Genomic DNA, 20,197 nt, shown 5'->3' on the forward strand with positions numbered 1-20,197 from the left:
TAATAACATACCAGATAAACTGAATAAATTAGATAAGGCTGAAATCTCTATTTCTCTTTGAGTTTTATAGGTAGAGTCTAAATAAGTGATTGTGTACTTGTGTAACTGTCATTTACCCTTCCTTCCTCAGGTGAATCAGAATTCCACAAATACCGATGTATTTATATACTTGCGGATTATGTTGATGGCTACTTTGTTTCCATCTTTTAAACATTAATCCACTGTGCATGCCTTGCTAATTCTAATTTAGTTTTTATAATGTATTGCTGGCAAATTGCTTACCCCCTGGAATAGCACTAATGGAAGAACAGAGCAGCAGGAATTATAACCCCATGTGGATCTACTCTTGCCTCTCACCTCATTGGGGACGTCTTGCAACTCATCTCCAGGGCGCTGGTGTCTTCATAGTCATCCTCAGGGTTTCCTTCATGTAAATTACTTGTCACTGGTTCCTTTCCTGTTTTCCCAGTAATATCACTGTCTTCATCCTCCTCATCTAACAACACCTCATCTTCTACTTCTTCATCATCCAGCAAGTCTGAATTTTGACTGGTCACCAAAGCCTTTTCGTCTTTAAAGTGACTGCCATTCACTCTTTCGAAAGCATAAAAAAGAAAGAGGTTCAATTATTGGTGTCATTTTTAAGCACGCAGTTAGCTCTATTATCGTGTCTTCCTAGCAACAATTTAGATTTTCAACATTTCTAAAGCAAATTTTTATTGTTTATGCTTTATGGCAAGCGTGGGAAAACAATGTAACCTCACGAATGAGAAAAATGAAGAAAAAAAATAATTGTGTGATTATTCAGATTATAAATGGGGCCTCTGGCAGAACTGGGAAAACAATCTCAGTCTCCTACTTCTTATCAGGCCTTTGCTTGATAAATGATATTGTTATATATAATACAAAAAGCACACAAATGTTTTCTCTATATAAAGTTACCTAATTACCATATAAGTATGCACCATTTAAAAGAATAGATTTCTGGAAAATTCATACCCCTGAGCAACACTGCCAAAGCTTCAACATACAAGTTTCAAGTGAATCTAAGAGTTCAAAGAAAATGTTAAAGTAGCTGCCAAGGACCAACCAGTATTTGCTATTTCTAGGTGACATTGGTGGGGATATGGCACTTAAACGTTCTGCTGAGACTTGGAAGTGATTGAGAGCTCATTTATTTGTACTTTGTTCAAATTATCCTGGATGGTCTGAATGCAAAAAAAATTCCTCGTTTCCCAGGATAACACTGGGGTGGGAAAAGATATAAAAATGTAATTGTACAAATATCTTTTGAAGCTTACTTACCAAGTGTGTATACTATAATGATGCAAAAAGAAGACTATTATATTTAAAAAGCCATTTGTAATATTGTAGTCTGTGGTGTCAAGGATTGCAATATAGGATTCGGAAGTTTAATTATTAAAAAAAATTAAGCACATAAATGTCTCCATTTAATACATTTGAGAGCATTATGAAGCTACGATAAAAGTAGGCTTTAAAGTAGACATTAAAATTGTTTCATTATAAGATTTTAAAGTTGAAATGGTTATAAAATAGTTATAAATGTTTTGAATCTCTCCTCCTAACTTTCTCCTTTTAAAGATATATGATCAGGGAAGTTAAGGCACTTGCCCAAGTAGAGAAAGCTTGTTAGAAATTAAACCATCATAGGCATCCAGGTATCCTGATTCTTGGACCGTTCAGAGTCTTTCAATTTTGTCTTGCGCCTCTATCTGTTTACTAATTCAGAAAACTTGCTGAGACTGCTAAATTATTGCTACAGTCATGTACAATTTTCACATTTAATGTAACTACTTTTCAGATTATGGAAATCAGGTATAGCAGCAATGGACCCCTGTCGCTTTCCCATATTAAATAAAATGAGTATAATTTAATGTATAGATTTCCCAGGGCAAAAAAATATACAAATAAAACAATTCTGGGTGTGACAGATGCACACAGTAAAAATTTACTTGACCAGAAAAAGTCATATTATCACTAAGTTTTTTTTTATACAATCTGTCTCTTAATCTCTTTTATCAAAGAATGATGAAAACATGTTTTGCACAGACATAAATTATTAGTTTCCAGTTACACTGCCAACTTGCTAGCTTGAATGGATTGAAATTGTTGTTTTAAAAAAATGAAAGAAAAAGTAAAAGAACAAAAGAGCGCATGGATGAAAACCAAAAGTAACAAAGCCAACGTGATTAAGAAAACTTATTTGTTAATTATGCTTTCAAATGTGGCAATTTATGGGGGTTAAATTATTCATCAAAAGTAGTCTGATAGGAGTTGAGGGGAGAAAAGTTAGATGACTCAGTCTTCTTACTTCTATGCTGTTGAGACATGTTGAAGCCAGATGTTGCAGCTTTCTGGTTCACAGGTCTCCGACTAAGGACTTGAAATCTGAATAGGAGTCTTAGAACACAAATGGTGCTTTTTGTTTGATATTTCTTATTTGTATCATGTAACTATCATTATCAAAATGTACAATCATGACTGTCTTTCTTACTTCTCTTTAGTACTTTGTGCTTCTGATATCTGCCTCACTGCTCTCTCTTTCTTTCTCTGTCTCTGTCTCTCTGTCACGCGCACGTGCACGCACACACACGGGCAAGCAGAGGGAAAGATACATCCACTGCACAAAGTTATAGTTCTATCAGACTTCTCAGAGGCTGGGAAGAGTCATGCAATAGCAGATATTCTCTCCTTGTTCCCTTAGAGACACTTATATACAAGTTGAAGAACAGAAGTGGTCATGTATATATTTATGTTATTTTGGAAAGTAATGTTTATTTGATACTTGCCTTAGTGGAAAAACTACCTAAAACAATTAACTCTGACTTTTAATAGCATCCAAAATAGAGGACAATAACAATTACAATAACACTTGCCTGATAAAAAGTGATGGAACTTTCATTAACTGATTTCATGTTACATTAAAATTTACCATCCAACATCCTAATTTAATAGGCCATTGGATAGTTATGTTCAGTTCAACATAGTTCTCAATATCAGATATTTAATTATAACTTATAGATAAGAAAAATTTAACCCAGTAGTTTGGTTAAATAACGTTTCATTTACATCACATGAAATGTAAAATACTAGATAAGTGTTCATTCTTATTATCAGCACCATTAAGAGTTTTTCTATATGAATTAAGCCATATGTGCTTGATGTTGATAATGAGACGAGGAAGCCAGTGCACCAGGTCACTGAAAACAAGGATGATTATGCCCACTGAAACAAACACGCCAGAATTAAACGAGGATGCACTTAGCGTATAAGGAAGTGATAGAGTCTTATTAAGAAGTCACAAATGGTTTCTAAAAAGATATTTGGATGACACTCAGTAAGTATTTTATATGTAAATGTCTACATATGTATATAGATATATACAGATACATATACATACAGATATATATATAGTCATATAATATATAGACATATACTATCTGTATACATTATATAGCATATGATATATAATAGTAACCACTGTTAGCCAGTGATTCAACTGAACCCCTGTAGTGGCTTTCCCTTTCACTTGGCAAGTTTTGATAAAATATTCTAATTAGCTATCAAGAGAGGCAGAACAGAATGGTGGTAAAAGCCTAGGCTCTGGAACCAGACAGCCCAGACTGAATCCCATTTATTACTTAAGTGACGTTTGGCAAGTTATTTAACCTTCAATGTCTCCATTCCTTCACTGATAAAATTATATCATGATAGTCACGGTCTCACAGGGTTGTTTAGGGTAATGAAGTTAAAAATAATACAAATGCTTAGAAGAATATTTGGTATTTAATCTACACTAAATAAATACCAGCTCCTTAGTGGGAGGAGTAACAGTAGTGTCACGAAAGTGAGCACCGCAAATGTGTTTGACAAGGTTCATTTCTGAAATCATGGACTTTAAAAAGGAAAAAAAAAAACAAAAACACAACAGCTTTACCTCTCCTCTGTGTTCCTAGGAGACTGGCTGCTGTGGTTGCTATTCCCGATGAAATTTCGAATTTCTGTGAAGTAAGCATCTTCCTTGTCATCGAGAATCGCACCTGTACTTTCCAGTTCCGAATGAGGTGACGATGTTGCCGTACCTGAGGGAAGAGAAAGCCTTTTGTGAAGAAGGCTCTTATTTATAGGGCAACTTATTATGAATCTCATACCTTCTTCATTTGATCCGTGTTGTTTCCTAAAACAGGCGTTTTTGAATATTTATAATGATAACTTTAGGAGGTCAAGATCTTCCCAATGTTACCACAGTACCCATGCCAGTGAATAATGGGGACGATTTTGAACCACGGAAATCGTGAGATACAGTCTCCCAAAGATGCTCTTTCTCCCACTAGCTTCCTCCTATTCCCACTGTGACATGGGAACATTTTAATTTGTAGAATGAGAATATGGGGTGAGGCAAATTGTAGAGAGGTCTTAAATACATTCTGTCAGAAGAAACTGTATACCTGGTTTCAGTCAATATGTATTTATTGCCCCTGTGCTAAAGTACATTATCAAATAAAGACTGAACACATGCTGGAAATACTGCATTCTGATTTGGTGGGCTAAGCCGTGGGGAGACTCAGAACATACCAGTCCAGAGACAGTTGTGGTATGGTATTAAGAGGACAGTATTGATACAGAATGATCTTCAGCTTCCTTACCTATAAAATTGGACTCAAAATACCCGTATCACAAGACTGTTCTAAAGTTTCCATAAATTTACATATTATAAACACAATAATATGTGGTCAAACTTTATACTAATGTTTGCTTCATGCTGTTTAGCTTGCCCACAAAATATCTACAGTTTAATAGTTCAACACACTAGTCTGGATGACAAACACAAGAGGTGAGGACACCCCTCAGCTTAATGAAGTTGTAATCTGGGCCAACAAACAAGTATTCAAACTTGACACATTATATGATTTAACTTATTTAATTATTTTCTGAAATAATTTTGACTAGAGAAATTATACTGGTATACTGTAAGCGTGTACACGGAAAGTGTAGCCTCTTTTGTGTACTGGATTAGACTTCTGTCTCTAAAATCCGATATTTTAAACTCATGATCATTAGATTTTTGGCTTTAAGGGAAACAAACAGTATATAGTTCATTCAAAATTATAAGCAATGTGCCTGTATGGACTGATAATAAAATAATATCCTTCAGTAACGATTACTACTTTATATAAACCCAACTTTTCTCTGTTCTTAAAATCCTTTTCAGGAACTCCATGCATGACCCCTCCCCTCACTTCCAAGTCATTTCCTTAATTCTCTAGAAACAAATTATGGCTACGTAAGTTGGTCTCACACACATATGCCAGCTGCTAAATATTAGTTAATGGCCTATTATCTATGTATTAGAAGCCAAAGGTTGGAAAACCTACCATGTCTTCTGCTAACTATGCGCTGGTAGGTCTGAGTTAAGGTAAGGCTAGTTTTTTGCCACTTTTAACTTAATTCTACGTCGGAATTTGTGACCAAAACCACACACCACTATCATTTGCTATGGGCTACTCTGATCATGTTGACAGTCTTCTATCACTCATCTCTAAACAAGGTCCTCGGAGAGGTCCTCAGAACTGCAGGCATTCTGCAAAAGCGGCTGCGGTTTCTAGGTTAATACTCAGAGCCTGGTATTCGGAGGCTCCACCGTGGTCATTCTGGCAGGCCGGGGCCACATTCTGTGCCAATACTTGGAAAGACTGTTCCCTGCAATTTAGGAAATCTTGGTTCATCAGTCTCCTGTGAGTTCGGGCCATGATTCTCCTTGTTTGAGATTGCCCACTGAGTTGAATCCAGGAGAAAATAAAATCATCCAAATAAAGCTCTGAGTTGTATATCATTCAGTGATTACATCATTCACTTCATTAAAAAGTCTCAAGAGAAACGTGCTGCAAATTTTCATTAAAGGATCGGATTCTCGTGTCAAAGTGGAAAGAGAGAAGAATGATCACAATTGTCTTTTAAAATAAAAATAAGCTACCGTCTCCTCCTCATAATACAATTGATGACCTACCAGACATGTTCCCATTCTCATGCTTCTTTAGGTGTCTGTCTAAGTTAGTTTGTTGACCAAAACACCTATCACATAAGTGACACTTAAAGGGCTTCTCCTTATTGTGGATGTTGCGAACATGCCGCTGCAGGTTGGAAGAGATGCTGAATGACCGGTCACAGTACTTGCATCTGAAAAACAAACGCAGAACGAATATTCGCAAGCAAATCAAAAGACATTTCTCAAGACAAAGCAAACCAGATCTCCAAAAGTATCACCCATAAAACGTCCCGTAGAGAAGATTACTCTCCATACAGCCAAGACTGCAATTCCAATAAATAGATTTTGAATGCATTAAAGATTTTCAGAACTTCATAAAAAAACATAATCAAATACTGACGATTTGATCGCTCATAAGCTTATGAAGGTAATCAGTTCTTCTATTTTAAGTAAAGCTCATGAAATTAAAGACATTAAGAAAGAGTAGCATTGTTTTATCTTCCGCTTAGGACAATACAATTAAATCTTTTGTACACAAACATGACATAGATTCACGAATTCTTCAAATAAAGTAAAAAGATCATTTTTTAATTCAAAATTTCAGAGCCTGATTAAGTAATTTCTTACTAAATTCACTTTCTCAATCACTAATCCTAAAGGAAATTCTGTTATCTTCTCCAACATAACAATAAAATGTCCAAACGTTTAAAACTGGGGCAATGTGAATAGTTTAGCCTGATATCAAAGATACTGATCTTCCTAATCTGTAGTTATTAAGAGCCCCCAAAGCCTTTATTGTGTTAACCTTTAAACAGTTACAAAAGAAAGAGTGCCACTAAATTCTCCTTTTTGGATAAAAACACAAGGTTTTTGTTAGCTGCCCCCGTCCCCCTGGATTACCCCCAGTTTTCCATTTCTATTTTTCTTTTGAGTCGTGGCAGCTCTGAACCAGGTTAGTCTTTTCAGGAAAGCACGTATTATTGGCTGGCTAATTGTTTCTGCCTTCCCTGATATTTACGATAAAAAGTCATACCTGAAGCTCTCCTTTAGTCACAAAATAAAAATGTAACCCCCACCCCCTCCCTTTCCCACCAGCCCTTTTGGTGAGGAAGAAAAGTGGTACGTGATGAGATTTTTCTCCTCTGGCATTTTAAAGTAAAGATTGCATTATCTGCTTATATGATTTTTTGTATGTGTGTTGCTTAAAAGGAAAAATCAACTTTCTCTAAATAATTTTTAAGTGAAAATTTCTAACTTAGCAGCCAAAAAATCCTTAATTCACTCTTCCACGTGTGACGGTCCCTTCTCCCACTTCTGAATGCAGACTCATCAGGTTTGACGGCTGTACATCAGAAACGACCCCACTCCACTCAAAGTGTTTGGGCTTCTATGGCTCTCTCTACATGATGCCAGAAGTCTGGTTAGTTCAGTGGGGGAAATAAACCTGTTAAACTAGTTACTTTGGCACAGTATCAGTAAACCAGCTCAAGGGCTGATTTAATTTCCCTCCTAAAAAACTGTTCTTGGCATCATGAGGTTCCTCAAATTTAAATTAATAATATTAATTTAAAAATGGATGAAATTCTACATTGATAGTAGTTGTAATATTTAAGCCTCTGCTTTTGAGAAAAAAAAATATATATACATGGAGTCTTGGCTTTCTTTGAGCTTCTAAGGCCCACTGCAATGAGAACCATGGTACAATTAGCACAACTGTGTTTTCCTAAGCAGAATAACGTAGGAAACACTGATAGAGAAAACTTATACTCCCATCAAACTTTTCAGGAAAATTTTCACCCAAAGTATTTTCTACACAAATCATGAGGAAGAGAGATTTTGTCTTTGGCATGCTTATAGGCACTTTAAAGCTAGTAAATATCATCCACTCTAATATGAATAAAATCAGTCAATAAGGAAGTTTTAACCAAAAACCATATGTTACTTTGTATCTTTCCTCTGCTAATATCTTGGCCAAAAGTTTGAGCGCTCCTAAATAATAATCATTCCATTCTGTTCCAGTAAATTAGTTGGTGGTTAAGAAACAGAGCAAATCAGAGCCTAAATTTCAGAATTCTAAAGAGGAGTACATAATACACTTATGAGCATACACGATTAAGCCTTCCTGGTTGCTGGATGTAAACACAGGGGTCAAGGGAGCCTTTCAGATCAAGGTATGAAATAAAAATGCTGACTTGAGAGTTCCAGACCTGGGTTTTAATTTTGGGTCTATTAACACCAAACTTTACAGAAGACAGTTAGCATCCATGGATCTAAAATTTTCACTTGTAAAACAGAGGAGCTGGACAAATAATTGTGTAAGGTCCTCAGCTATGAAAAATTCTGGTTTGCCTTTTTAAAAATATACATACAATAACAGCACCATTTATGGGGTAGAATAAAACCAATGAATTCAGGTACAGAAAAAGAGTAAAATGAGCATGATATCATAGTTGCATGCTAGACCCTTGGCCATAACAAAATGTAAGTGTGGAAATGTTTCCTCCACTTAAGCAAAATTCCTTGGATATGACATTTTCTCAAATAGGGAAATCATCTAACACTTCCCATTTCTATACCTCTCTGAGACCTACTATATCAAGTACATTCTATCACATATAAAGTCACTTATAAATATCATTTATGACAAGTGATTTACAAAACATGTAGGAAAGCAAAGAATTTAAGAAAATACTTTATTATTTTCTGAGTTTAAGTCCCTCTAGTTTTCTCCTAAAATTTCTCTTAAAATTTGAACTACATGCAAATGAACATTGGTCTGCCGTTTTCTAATCCTTGTATGTAAAAAAGTCTTTGGAAGCTGATAATTTATTTATTTTAATGACAAAAGTAAGCATTCAGACAAGAACAATTTGACACATATGCAACACATAAGAATTTCTAAGCAGAATAAAATCATGATATTACTTAAGATAAATAACATTCATGTGTTTTGTGGCTGATTTTGACACTTAAGAGAAGCAGCTAAGAAGCACTTGAGATTGTTGATGGAATTGCTCCCTTCCTATAATATATTCCGTGTTATCTGTTCTACCCCTAGCTCCCCTTTCTTCCTCCTCTCCAGGTTATTAAAATATTCGTTAAACCTTCTAATGGGAGCTGTAGACATTGCCTTAGCTGTACTGGGAAAACAAAGATATATCTGGGTTGTTAATTCATAGCAGACATTTAAGGCTTGGAAAAGGGAGGCTGCGAGGTTATGATTTTTGTCAATTAAAATAGCATGGATCATTGAGGAGAGAGAGCACTTAGTTTTAAAAATGGCTAACAGTTCTTAACTTATTCAATACTAGACACTGCTGGGACTTTTAAACTGAGATGTAAGAAGACTTGATTCAAGAAATTAGGACTCTTCTAAATTTTAATCCCAGCCATTAGTTAATTCTTCTCTGACTCAAAATTGAATAGACATACATTCAGACACTCACAAAAATAGCCTCTTTTAAAACTGTGTCAATGAGTCCACTTTATGACAATATTTATCAAGATATTTAGTAAAAATCATTGTCAAACCTGTAAGGCTGCTCTCCTGTGTGGGTTCTCAAGTGCCGTGTTAGGTTTGCAGATCTTGGAAAAATCTTGCCACAGTATCTGTTATGAAAAGATGTTTATAAGAGAAAGTCAGCACAATCGACTATATTTCACTCAAGCTGCATAGAAGCCAGATGCTTACTCCTGACTTAATTAATCTTGCACGGAACTCACATGTCTTTGGTATTTAAAATTTGCAACAAAGATATAAATAACTCTACACATAAAGGCTGCGTTATGAGATCCGATTGAATTTGCTCTTGCATAAGCAAGCGGTTTATGAAAATAGACTGGAGTTTTGATGACCCCCACGTGCTTCTTTTATTAACTCTGTATCTTTACATTCACAAAACGGAACCAGACAGGCGGATAAAAAAATGACAAGAGCCGGTGATTCTGGGTTGATGTAAACAGATTTCAAATGTTTCAACTCATTTTACATGTTAGCCACAGTGACAACTCTCTGTACATTGAGTGGTATCAGATCAGACAAGATGCTAAGACCTCATCCATCAAGGTATGTTCCTATAAAAGCTTTTCTGGAAAGAAAGTGACACATTTTCCAAACAGCCGATAAAATGATACGCCTGAGTCAGATGTCACAAATTTCTGAAGACAATTCAGAAATTATAAGTATGATTTATTAAAAAAAAGAAAAAGGAAACAGAAACCAAAAAAGGCTTTACTGTACTACTGATGAGTCACAAGAAACTTATCAACTAGTTTTCTTCACTTATTGACCTTATTCGTCCTTCATTAATAGCCTTATTCTTCAACGCCATGACAACTAATAAATGTATGCCTGAGGACAGTAGTATTATACCTTCAGATGAAAGTAATTAACTGTGAAAGAAAATTCATAAATATCAAAGGGAAACAAGTAGATAGCATTTGGATCCTTTCCAACCTCATTTATCACAACCAAATGGCCTGTGTTAAAATTTTCATTTAATAATAATTTTTTAAACCACTATTTTTATATCTCACTAAATAAAGAGTACTTTGAAGTGCTTGAGATCTATCATGGTTGCTATTCATCATCCAATCAGGAATAATTTCCAAAACAAACAGGAGGGCCTTTTGAAATCAGAGGGGAGGTTTTTGGAGAGCAGGCCATGATTCACTTTGCAGTTACCTGCAGGTATAGCGTTCCTTTCCTTTCCGCAGGAGGTTCTCTGGCAGGGCGCTGGGAGGAGCTCTGAAGTTGAACATGGAGGGAACTGACTGTAGAAGTTCACTGGCCTCGGGTTTCAGGGCACTGAAGCTCTCCAGCTTCTCCGCCATGTTCTCAATAGCTGACATCTGAAAGGCAAAAGCACAGGACCATGAAGGATGGGGCAGACATCTTTCTTCTGTAATCATCTCTAGCAAACCAGGAAATCATTCAAAAAGGGAAGCATCAAATCTGTTGAAAGCAAGGGGCTGTAGAAAGAGACTGTAGTGGCCCAATATTAAACAAATGAGAGAATTCATTAATTTTAAAGATAGCAAAGGTAGAATCAAGCTTACTAAAGGCCAAGTGAACTTTTCCATAAGACCTTAGTTAGACCATTTTGTAATAACTTGATACACAAGTGAGCAAAGAAATACATGAGAGATAATGAAACCAAGTTAGATTTTTTTATTAAATTAAGAGACAGAATTAGTATCATGCTATGAACATTCACCAGGTCCACCTGTGTATGATTGCAGGAAGGAAGAAATCAGTACACCCCCTCCAGGGGCTGAATGGAACCAGGAAATGTTTGACTTTACTCCCTCCCCTTTTAGTATAAAAGAAGCCCGAATCTAACTCTGGCAAGATGGTTCTTTGGGACACAAGTCCACCATCTTCTTGGTCTGTGAGCTTTCCAAATAAACAGTGAAAAAAATAGTAAACTGAAAATTATAGAAAAAGGAAAAGATCCTGTATGCCTTGCCTAGGTAATAAAAACCAGAGGAAGTAGGGAGTCCCATGAAAAGAACTCACAGCATGAAAAACATCAAGTGTTCCAAAGTTACAGCTTTAGTCAAATGTATGCAATGCAGAAAGAAAAAATTAAATGTGTAAGTAGTGTTTTATGTTAAATTAATATCTGGATATACTAGATTTTTAAGTGGGATCATGTACAAAGAATTTTGGTGAAATATTAATTTGTCCTGGGCAAAGATTAAGTTGAAATGACAGTTCATGATATACTATCATAACTTCATATAACCTGGCATGGGCATTATAAGTATAACCATACTCTCAGAGCAGTATTCTTGAAGAAAAACTATCCTTCCTGGTTCTTCTCCTCGAATAACCTAATTTATTTTGCTTATAATCTTCAAGTTTTTGTCTACCTGCACACGTATTTGACAGAGTCACAATCAGAAGGTGGCATTTACTTTCTAAGGTAGCTTGATCCTTACTGTCTACAGCTAGATGGACTCTCTCCCCTTTCCTTCAACCCTCCCAAAATGTTGTGTTCTCCATGCTCACATTTTATTTAGAAGCTGCTTACTACTGAATTTTTAAGTAGAAAAAGCAGACTCTCAGGCCATCTTGTAAAATCAACTCACTCATTGTTTATTTGGTTCTCAGGGCACTATGCCACTGGAGAACTCAGAAGGCTGTTTAAAAGGTGTTTGCATTCTGTATGCACTTTGTATGTTTCTCAAAAGGTTGGGGTAGTAGACCAGAAGGCTCCATGCAAAGATTAATGTTAACAACTGCATGTTTAAGCAACCGATCAGCCCAAGAAAAAGATTCTTTTGCTGATAAGATGGCAAGACAGAGCTGGAAGCCTAACTTATTATGAGCTCAGGTTAAAAATAAAAGGCAACATTTTGTACTCAAAAGGAAAATTAACAAAATTTATATTCCGTGGACACACGGCTGGTCAGAATACCACTGACTTCTTAAACTAGAGCAAAATCTTAACCGAATGGCCTAAACATGATTCTCTTCCTACAAAGGGAATATTGTATGCTTGATTCTTCAAATGACTATTCATGTTGTAGTTAGCTTTCTTTCTTTTCCCTTTATCCTGGAGCCTGCCCTCTCATTTCATGCCCGGACTCCTAATGCTAGCTACAAATTGCAACGTACAGGGTACCACTGCCAATTTGCCAAATGTCTTTCATCAAACACAGTGCAAAAAATTCTCAGAGGAAAGTCAAGATACATTTACTTGTCAGACGACAAATGTGAACGCGTTGGGAGGCGGCAGGGGCTATAAGCTCAGGGGTTTGATTCATAATCACTCAGCTGCTAAAACATTCTCCACAGATGCAAGTGGACAGCACATTTGTCACTATGAAGGATTCTGACACATACTGATCACAGGGCAGAGATATGGAATGCTGCTGCCCAGAGAGGTTGGCGGAAACTCTGTCCCTGCAGAATATGGCCATCATCCCCCTCTAGCCAGAGAATTCGCATTTTCATCTTACTTTGGATTTTATTTATTAAAAATCAATCCAGAAATATGTGATGATACCATTTTATTTGCATGTATTCCTTCTAATTGTTCCTTGCAGAAGATCATGGTGCTATTCCACCCTCCATGGAATAAATTGTCTGAGTGAAAAATGACCTCTGGCCTTCAAGCTGATTAGCAGTAACAAGCGAGGGTAAGGGTCGTGACCGCGTATACTTATTGGGAAGAACAGTAAGTGCATGGGTGATGATTATAAATGTTTTATTTATGTACTTTTAATATTTGAGTAAAGTTTCATTATCTAGTGGTTTTAAATCATTTGGGTGTCCGCCCTGCTGACACACTCAGATTCTTGGGGCAATACATCTTAAAGAAACACATTCCTTTTATATGGAAAATAGCTTACTCATGACTACTATTATTCTCGGCTTTCATCTCCAGTACAGATAAACTACAAGTCCTTCAAGTTATTTAAGAGCAATTGGCTGTTGAGAAATGCGTCTTGCGTTAGTAGCTGCTAATAGCTCCTTTTGAAGAAAGATCACTGTGATTACTTTACCTCAAACTGTTTCGATTTGGGAAAAGCATTAAGAAATAAGCAAATATATTATGGACTTGATGACTAAATAACAACATTCTTAAAGAGAATAAAAAGAATGGGGGTTGCCCAAGTGCCTCTCTTATAAGCCACCGCCACCTCTGGCTTCTGGTGTCAAATGAAAAGAGGATTAAGTCAGACTTGGGGAAGAGGGAGAGAAAAAGATGGGAAGTGAGCTGAGGGTAACTACTGACACCACATGTGCAGACACCCCCTCCCCCCCAACTCTCTTTCCAGCTAGCAACCACCGAAGGAACATAAAAGCCATCATTGAATCCTTCCGTTCATCTCCCTAAGGTTTGCTCTCATAGCACTTGACATCAGCTGAAAAGAATAAGTTTCCCCATTAGGACAGACAGAAGTGACTTAGATTGAGACATATACACTACTATGTATAAAACAGATAACTGATAAGAATCTACTGTATAGCACAGTGAACTCAACTCAATACTCTATAAAGACCTACATGGGAAAAGAATCTAAAAAAGTGGATATATATATATATAACGGATTGACTTTGCTGTACAGCAGAAGCTAATACAACACTGTAAATCAACCATACTCCAATAAAAATTTTTTAAAAAAAGTGACTTAGACATCTGCTAGTTGGGGTAGTTTAGCCATTCTGTGACCAACAATCAGCCCTATTCCATATCTTGGATTAAGGTGTTGGATTAAGATGAGCTTTATCTGATGTATGGCTCCCCACTTTCTCTAGCTATCTGGGCTGACTCATGTGGTACTCCTCTTGAAATAACATGCACTTTGTAGAAGTAGTAAGTTTTGACATTCATTTTAAAGTCTGACTTGGTATTTTAAAAATCAAGATAAATTGGGATAAATTGAGACAGAATCTAGCTAGATATATTTTTCAACTATAAAAAAACCAATGCAGGGGACAATGTGTACTACAATGAACAGGACATTTGCTGAGAAGGGGGGGGAAAAAGGAGGAAAAAGTCAGGTCATATATTTTAGAAACATACTGCCCTCTGTCCTATTAATGTCATAGGCTAATCTCCGATCAGTAGATGACAGCTTTTTCCCTATGGAACAGTAATTTTTATTTACATATATTATAGTTGTTGATGGTATCTGCAGCCAGATGTCTGGAAAAGGAAGTCATTTCACCCCCTTTCGGTCCCCAAGAGGCTATTAACTTTATACTGACGCAAACTAATATTTAGATGCAATTCCCTAGCTTCTACCAAAAAATGTAGCTATCTCTCTCGTCAAATAAAGTTAGTATTTGTAAAAACATTTCAGCAGGCAAGATATCATCAAGTGGGTCCAAAGCACTTAGCTTAACATTTTTTTATCTGGCAGCCAATAATTGATGACATAAAGAAGTTTCTCATTAAAACTATTAAAGTGACAATCTGATTATACAAAATGATATGTCCAATGGCACCATGAATTATGTGACCTAATGCTTCACAAATTAGATTACACATGCCTTTATCATAAAATAACTAACTTCTCATAAATAACTTATGATGGGAAAGTTTGTAGATTTGGTAGTTTTCTATATTTATTCACTTGATAATCTTGAGAAATCTTAAACTCATGGCCATTTGGGGGAGAAAGAAATATTCATATTTTATGGTTGTCTCATTCCATGTATCACATTCTGCAGTCGTGATTAAAAAACTGTAGCGTTTTTTAACCACTAAAAATTATAAACTTTAATATATCAATACTTTCCACTAATATCTGTGTTTTATAATACAAATATAAATTATTGCTTTGAAAAACCCATGATCCAAAGAATGGGAGTGTTTCCAAAGCACTGCAATGGCAGTTGCTATACCACTGTATTATCAGGAAAGCGTGTCTAACTTAAAATCTGAACTCGCTTTGTAAGTTGGTAGAAGCACCGGCCATTTGGGTAGGAGACAGCACTTTATGCTTGAAGCACCTAACAGCAAAGCTACTGGCAAGCAATACTCTACATTAGAAATGATGAGGACAGTGACGTACGATATTCTCGACAGACCTTTGCCAGGAAAGGCAGACAAGAAACACTGGAAATACAAGCCAGGATAATCAAAGAACAACGCCGTCTCCTGCACAACTTTGCCTAATAAGGAAGTCTCTGTCTACTCTTATACTTTTGAAATAAATGAACTTAATCCTTAAAAGTCGATAGGATGAGAAAAATCACAATTCATCACATATTCCACCGAAGAAATAAAGTAGAAGAATTTCTGGTAAAGGAAAACTAACATCAGATAGAGGAAATAGGTAAGTGCCAAAGTGCTCTAACTTAAAATAATTTATATATAATTATATGGTGAGTAAAGGAAAATTGAACTATATTCCAAGATTTTACCCATACTTCAGAATCAGTATAATTTTGAACGAAGAGGAGAATGAAGGAGTAAAAGAACATACACTTAGGGGAAATTTTATAATATATGTTCTTTACATATATTTCCATTGACTCAAGGTTTATTTGGGAGTGAAAACTAAATAAATAGTATCCTTTGTATCTTGAATAAAAAATAAAGTTGTTCCCTACGGATGTCAACTTACAACTGATTGTATCTGGGAATATTAATTGAAAGTTGGGGGGGGGATGAATTGGGAGATTGGGGTTGACATATACACACTACTATATATAAAACAGATAACTAATAAGAACCTACTGTGCAGCACAGGGAACTCTACTCAATACTCTGTAATGGCCTATGTGAGAAAATAATCTTAAAAAAGAGTGGATAAATATATATGTATACCTGATTCACTTTGCTGTACACCTGAAACTAACACAACATTGTAAATCAACTAGACTCCAAAACAAATTTTAAAAAATTAAAAAAAAAAAAGAAAGTTGAGGAAGTGGGACCCAATGCTAAAGGATACATTCACTAGTTAGATAAAGATTTTTAAACATTTAGTCTCCTGACTCCACAACCAAGATCTGCCTTGGGTTATACGGATGTGAATTCCAATGTTAACTTGTGTCTACACATAAGTTCAGGTTTTATCCTTTTGAAGGCTTTATCATAAGCATCTTTAACATGCTGGTACAGGCTCCCCCAAATAATGCTTGTTTCCACTCAGGAAAGGCCCTTTTAACAACATGCTCCCAAGTGCCCAGAAAGGGTTCTACATCAAGGTATAATTACATGGAATGGGTCAGATTTAGAGAATAAACTTCTTTCTGTAAGCAATTTATAGCACCCTAAATGCCCAAGTATAACTGAAAGCATTCTACAGCTTGACCAACCTGGAAATCTATCTGCTAAAGCCATATCATTTTATGGAAAGGGCTCAGAATGCTTTGTATGGCAATTTATAGTATAAGTTGTTTTCTTTTTAATGCTACATTATTTTAGTCAAAAATATAAGTAGGAAACTTACCCAAGTTCTCTGATCAGGCAGTTGGAACTGGGAGCAAAATTGAAACAAAAACAAAAAATTACTTCTGTATCAGTATCTTTATTGCAATCTATCCTTTGAGAAATTAACATTTATACTAAGTAATTTTTGCTTATCATGTAACTATATCTTGAGTGAAAGCTTTGGAAATGAAAATTAAATATTTTTATAACATTGCTGAGTTTCCCCTATTTGCCTCAATTAAATTTTAGAATCAAGGTTATAAACCAGAATGTTCTTTTTTCCAAGAAAGCTAAACACCACCACTATCAAATCTTAAATAACAAAGTAGATACTTCCTTTTTATTTGTTTCTGTTCACTGCAAAACAAGATTCCTAAATTTTACTTTAATAACTAAAAAGTAAGCAATTTCCTACAAAAAAATCTAGTCTCTTGCATTTCTAAAATGTTAATAACAAGGAAAAGAAGATATTTACTCAAATGTGAATCACTGAGCAACAAAAAGGTAATGTACTTGGAAATAAACTGCTTGACTTCTACTAGCATGGGACTCAGACCATCAGTAGTCTGAATGCCGAAGGATATTAATGAAAAGAACTACAATTGTCTAGTTATTTACGACAATTTTTGACAAGACTCACTGGAGAAAATTTCAGTGACTTAGAAGCTCTACCAGAAAACACAAATGTTACATCTTTTAAAATATTCAATATCATTTTGCTTGGTTAAAGGGGATATATGTTTCTTTCTTAGGTATCTTTAATAAGGAAGATACACAGTTTTTCAGGATGAAAGATTTATCACAGAAGAAATCTAACACAAGAAACACTTGTTGAAAGCAAAAGGGAAGACGAAGGGCAAAAGACAAGTGATCTTCACATCCATATGTAAATGATAACTTGGGAAAAGACAGTCTTTTTCCCAGTTCCTTGGGATACAGTAACAAGTAGACATTTTAAAGGAAGAAAATTAAAAAATGAATGAATAAAGGACAGAAATGGAAATAAAACAGAGTCTCTGTTGCAGATCAACACAATACCAAAAATATATAAATAGTCAAAAATAATATTTAAAGTATAGGGAAATCAAACAAAGGAATCATAGCCAGTTTTATAATGGTATTATTGCCAAGTGATTTCTATGGCAATTCAAATGAGCTACCAAAGTGAATGCAAAATACCCAACATGCAAAATACCCAATGAAATGGACACGGTAACATAATTTCCTCCATCTCACCTCCTGTGGCTGTCATCTATTCAAAATTAAAATCTAAGACTTCGCAAGTAATTTTCAACCACATATTCAGTGAGAACCTCTACAGTGCTTATTTCACCCTTATATTAAACTAACTTACTTATAAGAGAAAAACAGAAAGCTAACTGGTCCTCTAGTGGCCTGACAGAGCAAACATACTTCTTTAAGAACTGAACTGAGAGGAATTTAGACCTTGAGAATGATAAAACCAGCATTCAGCTTTTGATTTTGATGTATATGTTCCTATATGTTTTAGGTACTTTTGACAAGGATTTAAAAATATATATTATTATTCCAAAAGGCAGTAAGATGGCCTAATACTCTTTCAATAAAATTTAATAAATACCCATTGAGGTGTTCAACTTTCATTGATTAGGAACTGTGTACTGGGGAGGGAGAGAGCCAAAATACAAAGACATACAGAAAACTGTAAAATCAGGCTTTCACAGAGAATACTACTACCAAGCATTTACATATCTATCTATTTATAGGTTTTCCCTAAAGCATCGAGAACAGGTCTCCTCTTTATGATTATAATAACCCTGAGAAGTAGATAGGTTAGGTATTGTTCTCATTCTGAAGACGAAGATACAGAAGCCCCAGAGGAACCATGTGATTTTCTTCAATATATTTTATAAATTTATTTATTTATTTATTTATTTATTGGCTGCGTTGGATCTTCGTTGCTGCACACAGGCTTTCTCTAGTTGCTGTGAGCAGGGGCTACTCTTCATTGTGGTGCACAGGCCCCTCATTGTAGTGGCTTCTCTTGTTGCGGAGCACAGGCCCTAGGCACGTGGGCTTCAACAGTTGTGGCTCAAGGGCTCAATAGTTGTGGCTCACGGGCTTAGTTGCTCCTTGGCATGTGGAATCTTCCCAGGGCAGGGCTCGAGCCCGCGTCCCCTGCATTGGCAGGCGGATTCTTTACCACTGCACCACTCAGGAAGGCCTCCAATATATTTTAAATGAAAAATGAAGTAGTGAATGATCTTAACCAAGCCCTGGGAACACAGGTAAGTCCTCCCATTTTGGCTTCTTGCTCTGTGCCACCCGGACTGCTACCCAACAAGGCAGCACCAAGAACACAGTAAGCATCTTTCCAAGTATTTCTAGATACTTGGTAGAGCCCCACCCAAAGAAACAGGACTCAGGGGATGGCAGGAGGATAGTTTACTGACCCTCCTTTATATTCAAAATGGATATAATGCATCCAATGATAGTAAGAGCTTTTCCTCATCTAGGTCCTTCCACATGCCAAGCACAATGCTAAACCCGTTATGTATGGGATCATTGATCCTTGCAGCTCCCCTGGTAAAGCTGGAAGGGGTGTTCCCATTACACTGATAGAGAAGGCTCGGAGTGATCCACTGCATCGCTCAAAAGTGAAGCATTTTTGCCAGTAAGTAGTAAAGCCAGCTCTAAAGCAGTTATTTCTGGTCCCCGATCCTGGACAGTTTCTCTTCGTTTATTTATTTGTTTGTGGGAAGGTGGATCTTCAGGCTAGGATGGAACTGATAGAGTACTAGAAAGAACAAACAAGTTCTGCTGAAACTTCAGAACATTTGAGGCAACTTTTCTGAAAGAATAGACTGATCTGAAGGCTTGATGAAAACTGAGTGACCTGAGCTTCTCTCAGGTGACATTCCTTATGCCACCTGTATTCCAGTGATATACAGCCCTTACACAGGAAAACAGCCACAATGGTTATCAAAATAATGAAATATTTCTGAAGTCGTTGGTAAATAGCCTCTGCCCCACTACCCTGAATGTCCTCCTGCTGCCCTGGTCTCCTCCCAAAAGACCTTTCAGACAGCCCACCGGCCAGCAACCAAAGCATGAACAGTTGGTGCAGCAAGGGCTTCCAGGACCCGGCTTCAGAATGGCAGGAGTCCATTCTGATTGATCAGTATTCGTGACATATGATGTGTTAAGTACTCTGCGTATCACTGTTAGGTCCTGTTCTTATAGCACCATGCAGCAACAGGCAGTCCCTTACACCAAGACATGACATTCTGGTGTGAGAAGAAAACACACTGCC

At 36.2% G+C, this 20,197-nt stretch overlaps 1 protein-coding gene across 4 annotated transcripts in view; it reads right to left on the reverse strand.

Annotated features, from left to right (window-relative positions):
• MECOM (MDS1 and EVI1 complex locus) overlaps positions 1-20,197 on the reverse strand; it is a 547,012-nt gene that overhangs the window by 5,798 nt on the left and 521,017 nt on the right. For all 4 annotated transcript variants that reach the window (XM_057738809.1, XM_057738810.1, XM_057738812.1 and 1 more), the window contains 6 exons: positions 16,925-16,951; positions 10,692-10,858; positions 9,539-9,616; positions 6,029-6,198; positions 3,959-4,103; positions 358-594 (listed from right to left, as the gene is read on the reverse strand). In XM_057738809.1, the coding sequence (XP_057594792.1) occupies positions 358-594; positions 3,959-4,103; positions 6,029-6,198; positions 9,539-9,616; positions 10,692-10,858; positions 16,925-16,951 (824 nt within the window). The remainder of the gene's footprint in view (positions 1-357; positions 595-3,958; positions 4,104-6,028; positions 6,199-9,538; positions 9,617-10,691; positions 10,859-16,924; positions 16,952-20,197) is intronic.

This window comes from Hippopotamus amphibius, chromosome 6, assembly GCF_030028045.1.
Source record: "Hippopotamus amphibius kiboko isolate mHipAmp2 chromosome 6, mHipAmp2.hap2, whole genome shotgun sequence".
Classification (NCBI taxonomy): Eukaryota; Metazoa; Chordata; class Mammalia; order Artiodactyla; family Hippopotamidae; genus Hippopotamus; species Hippopotamus amphibius.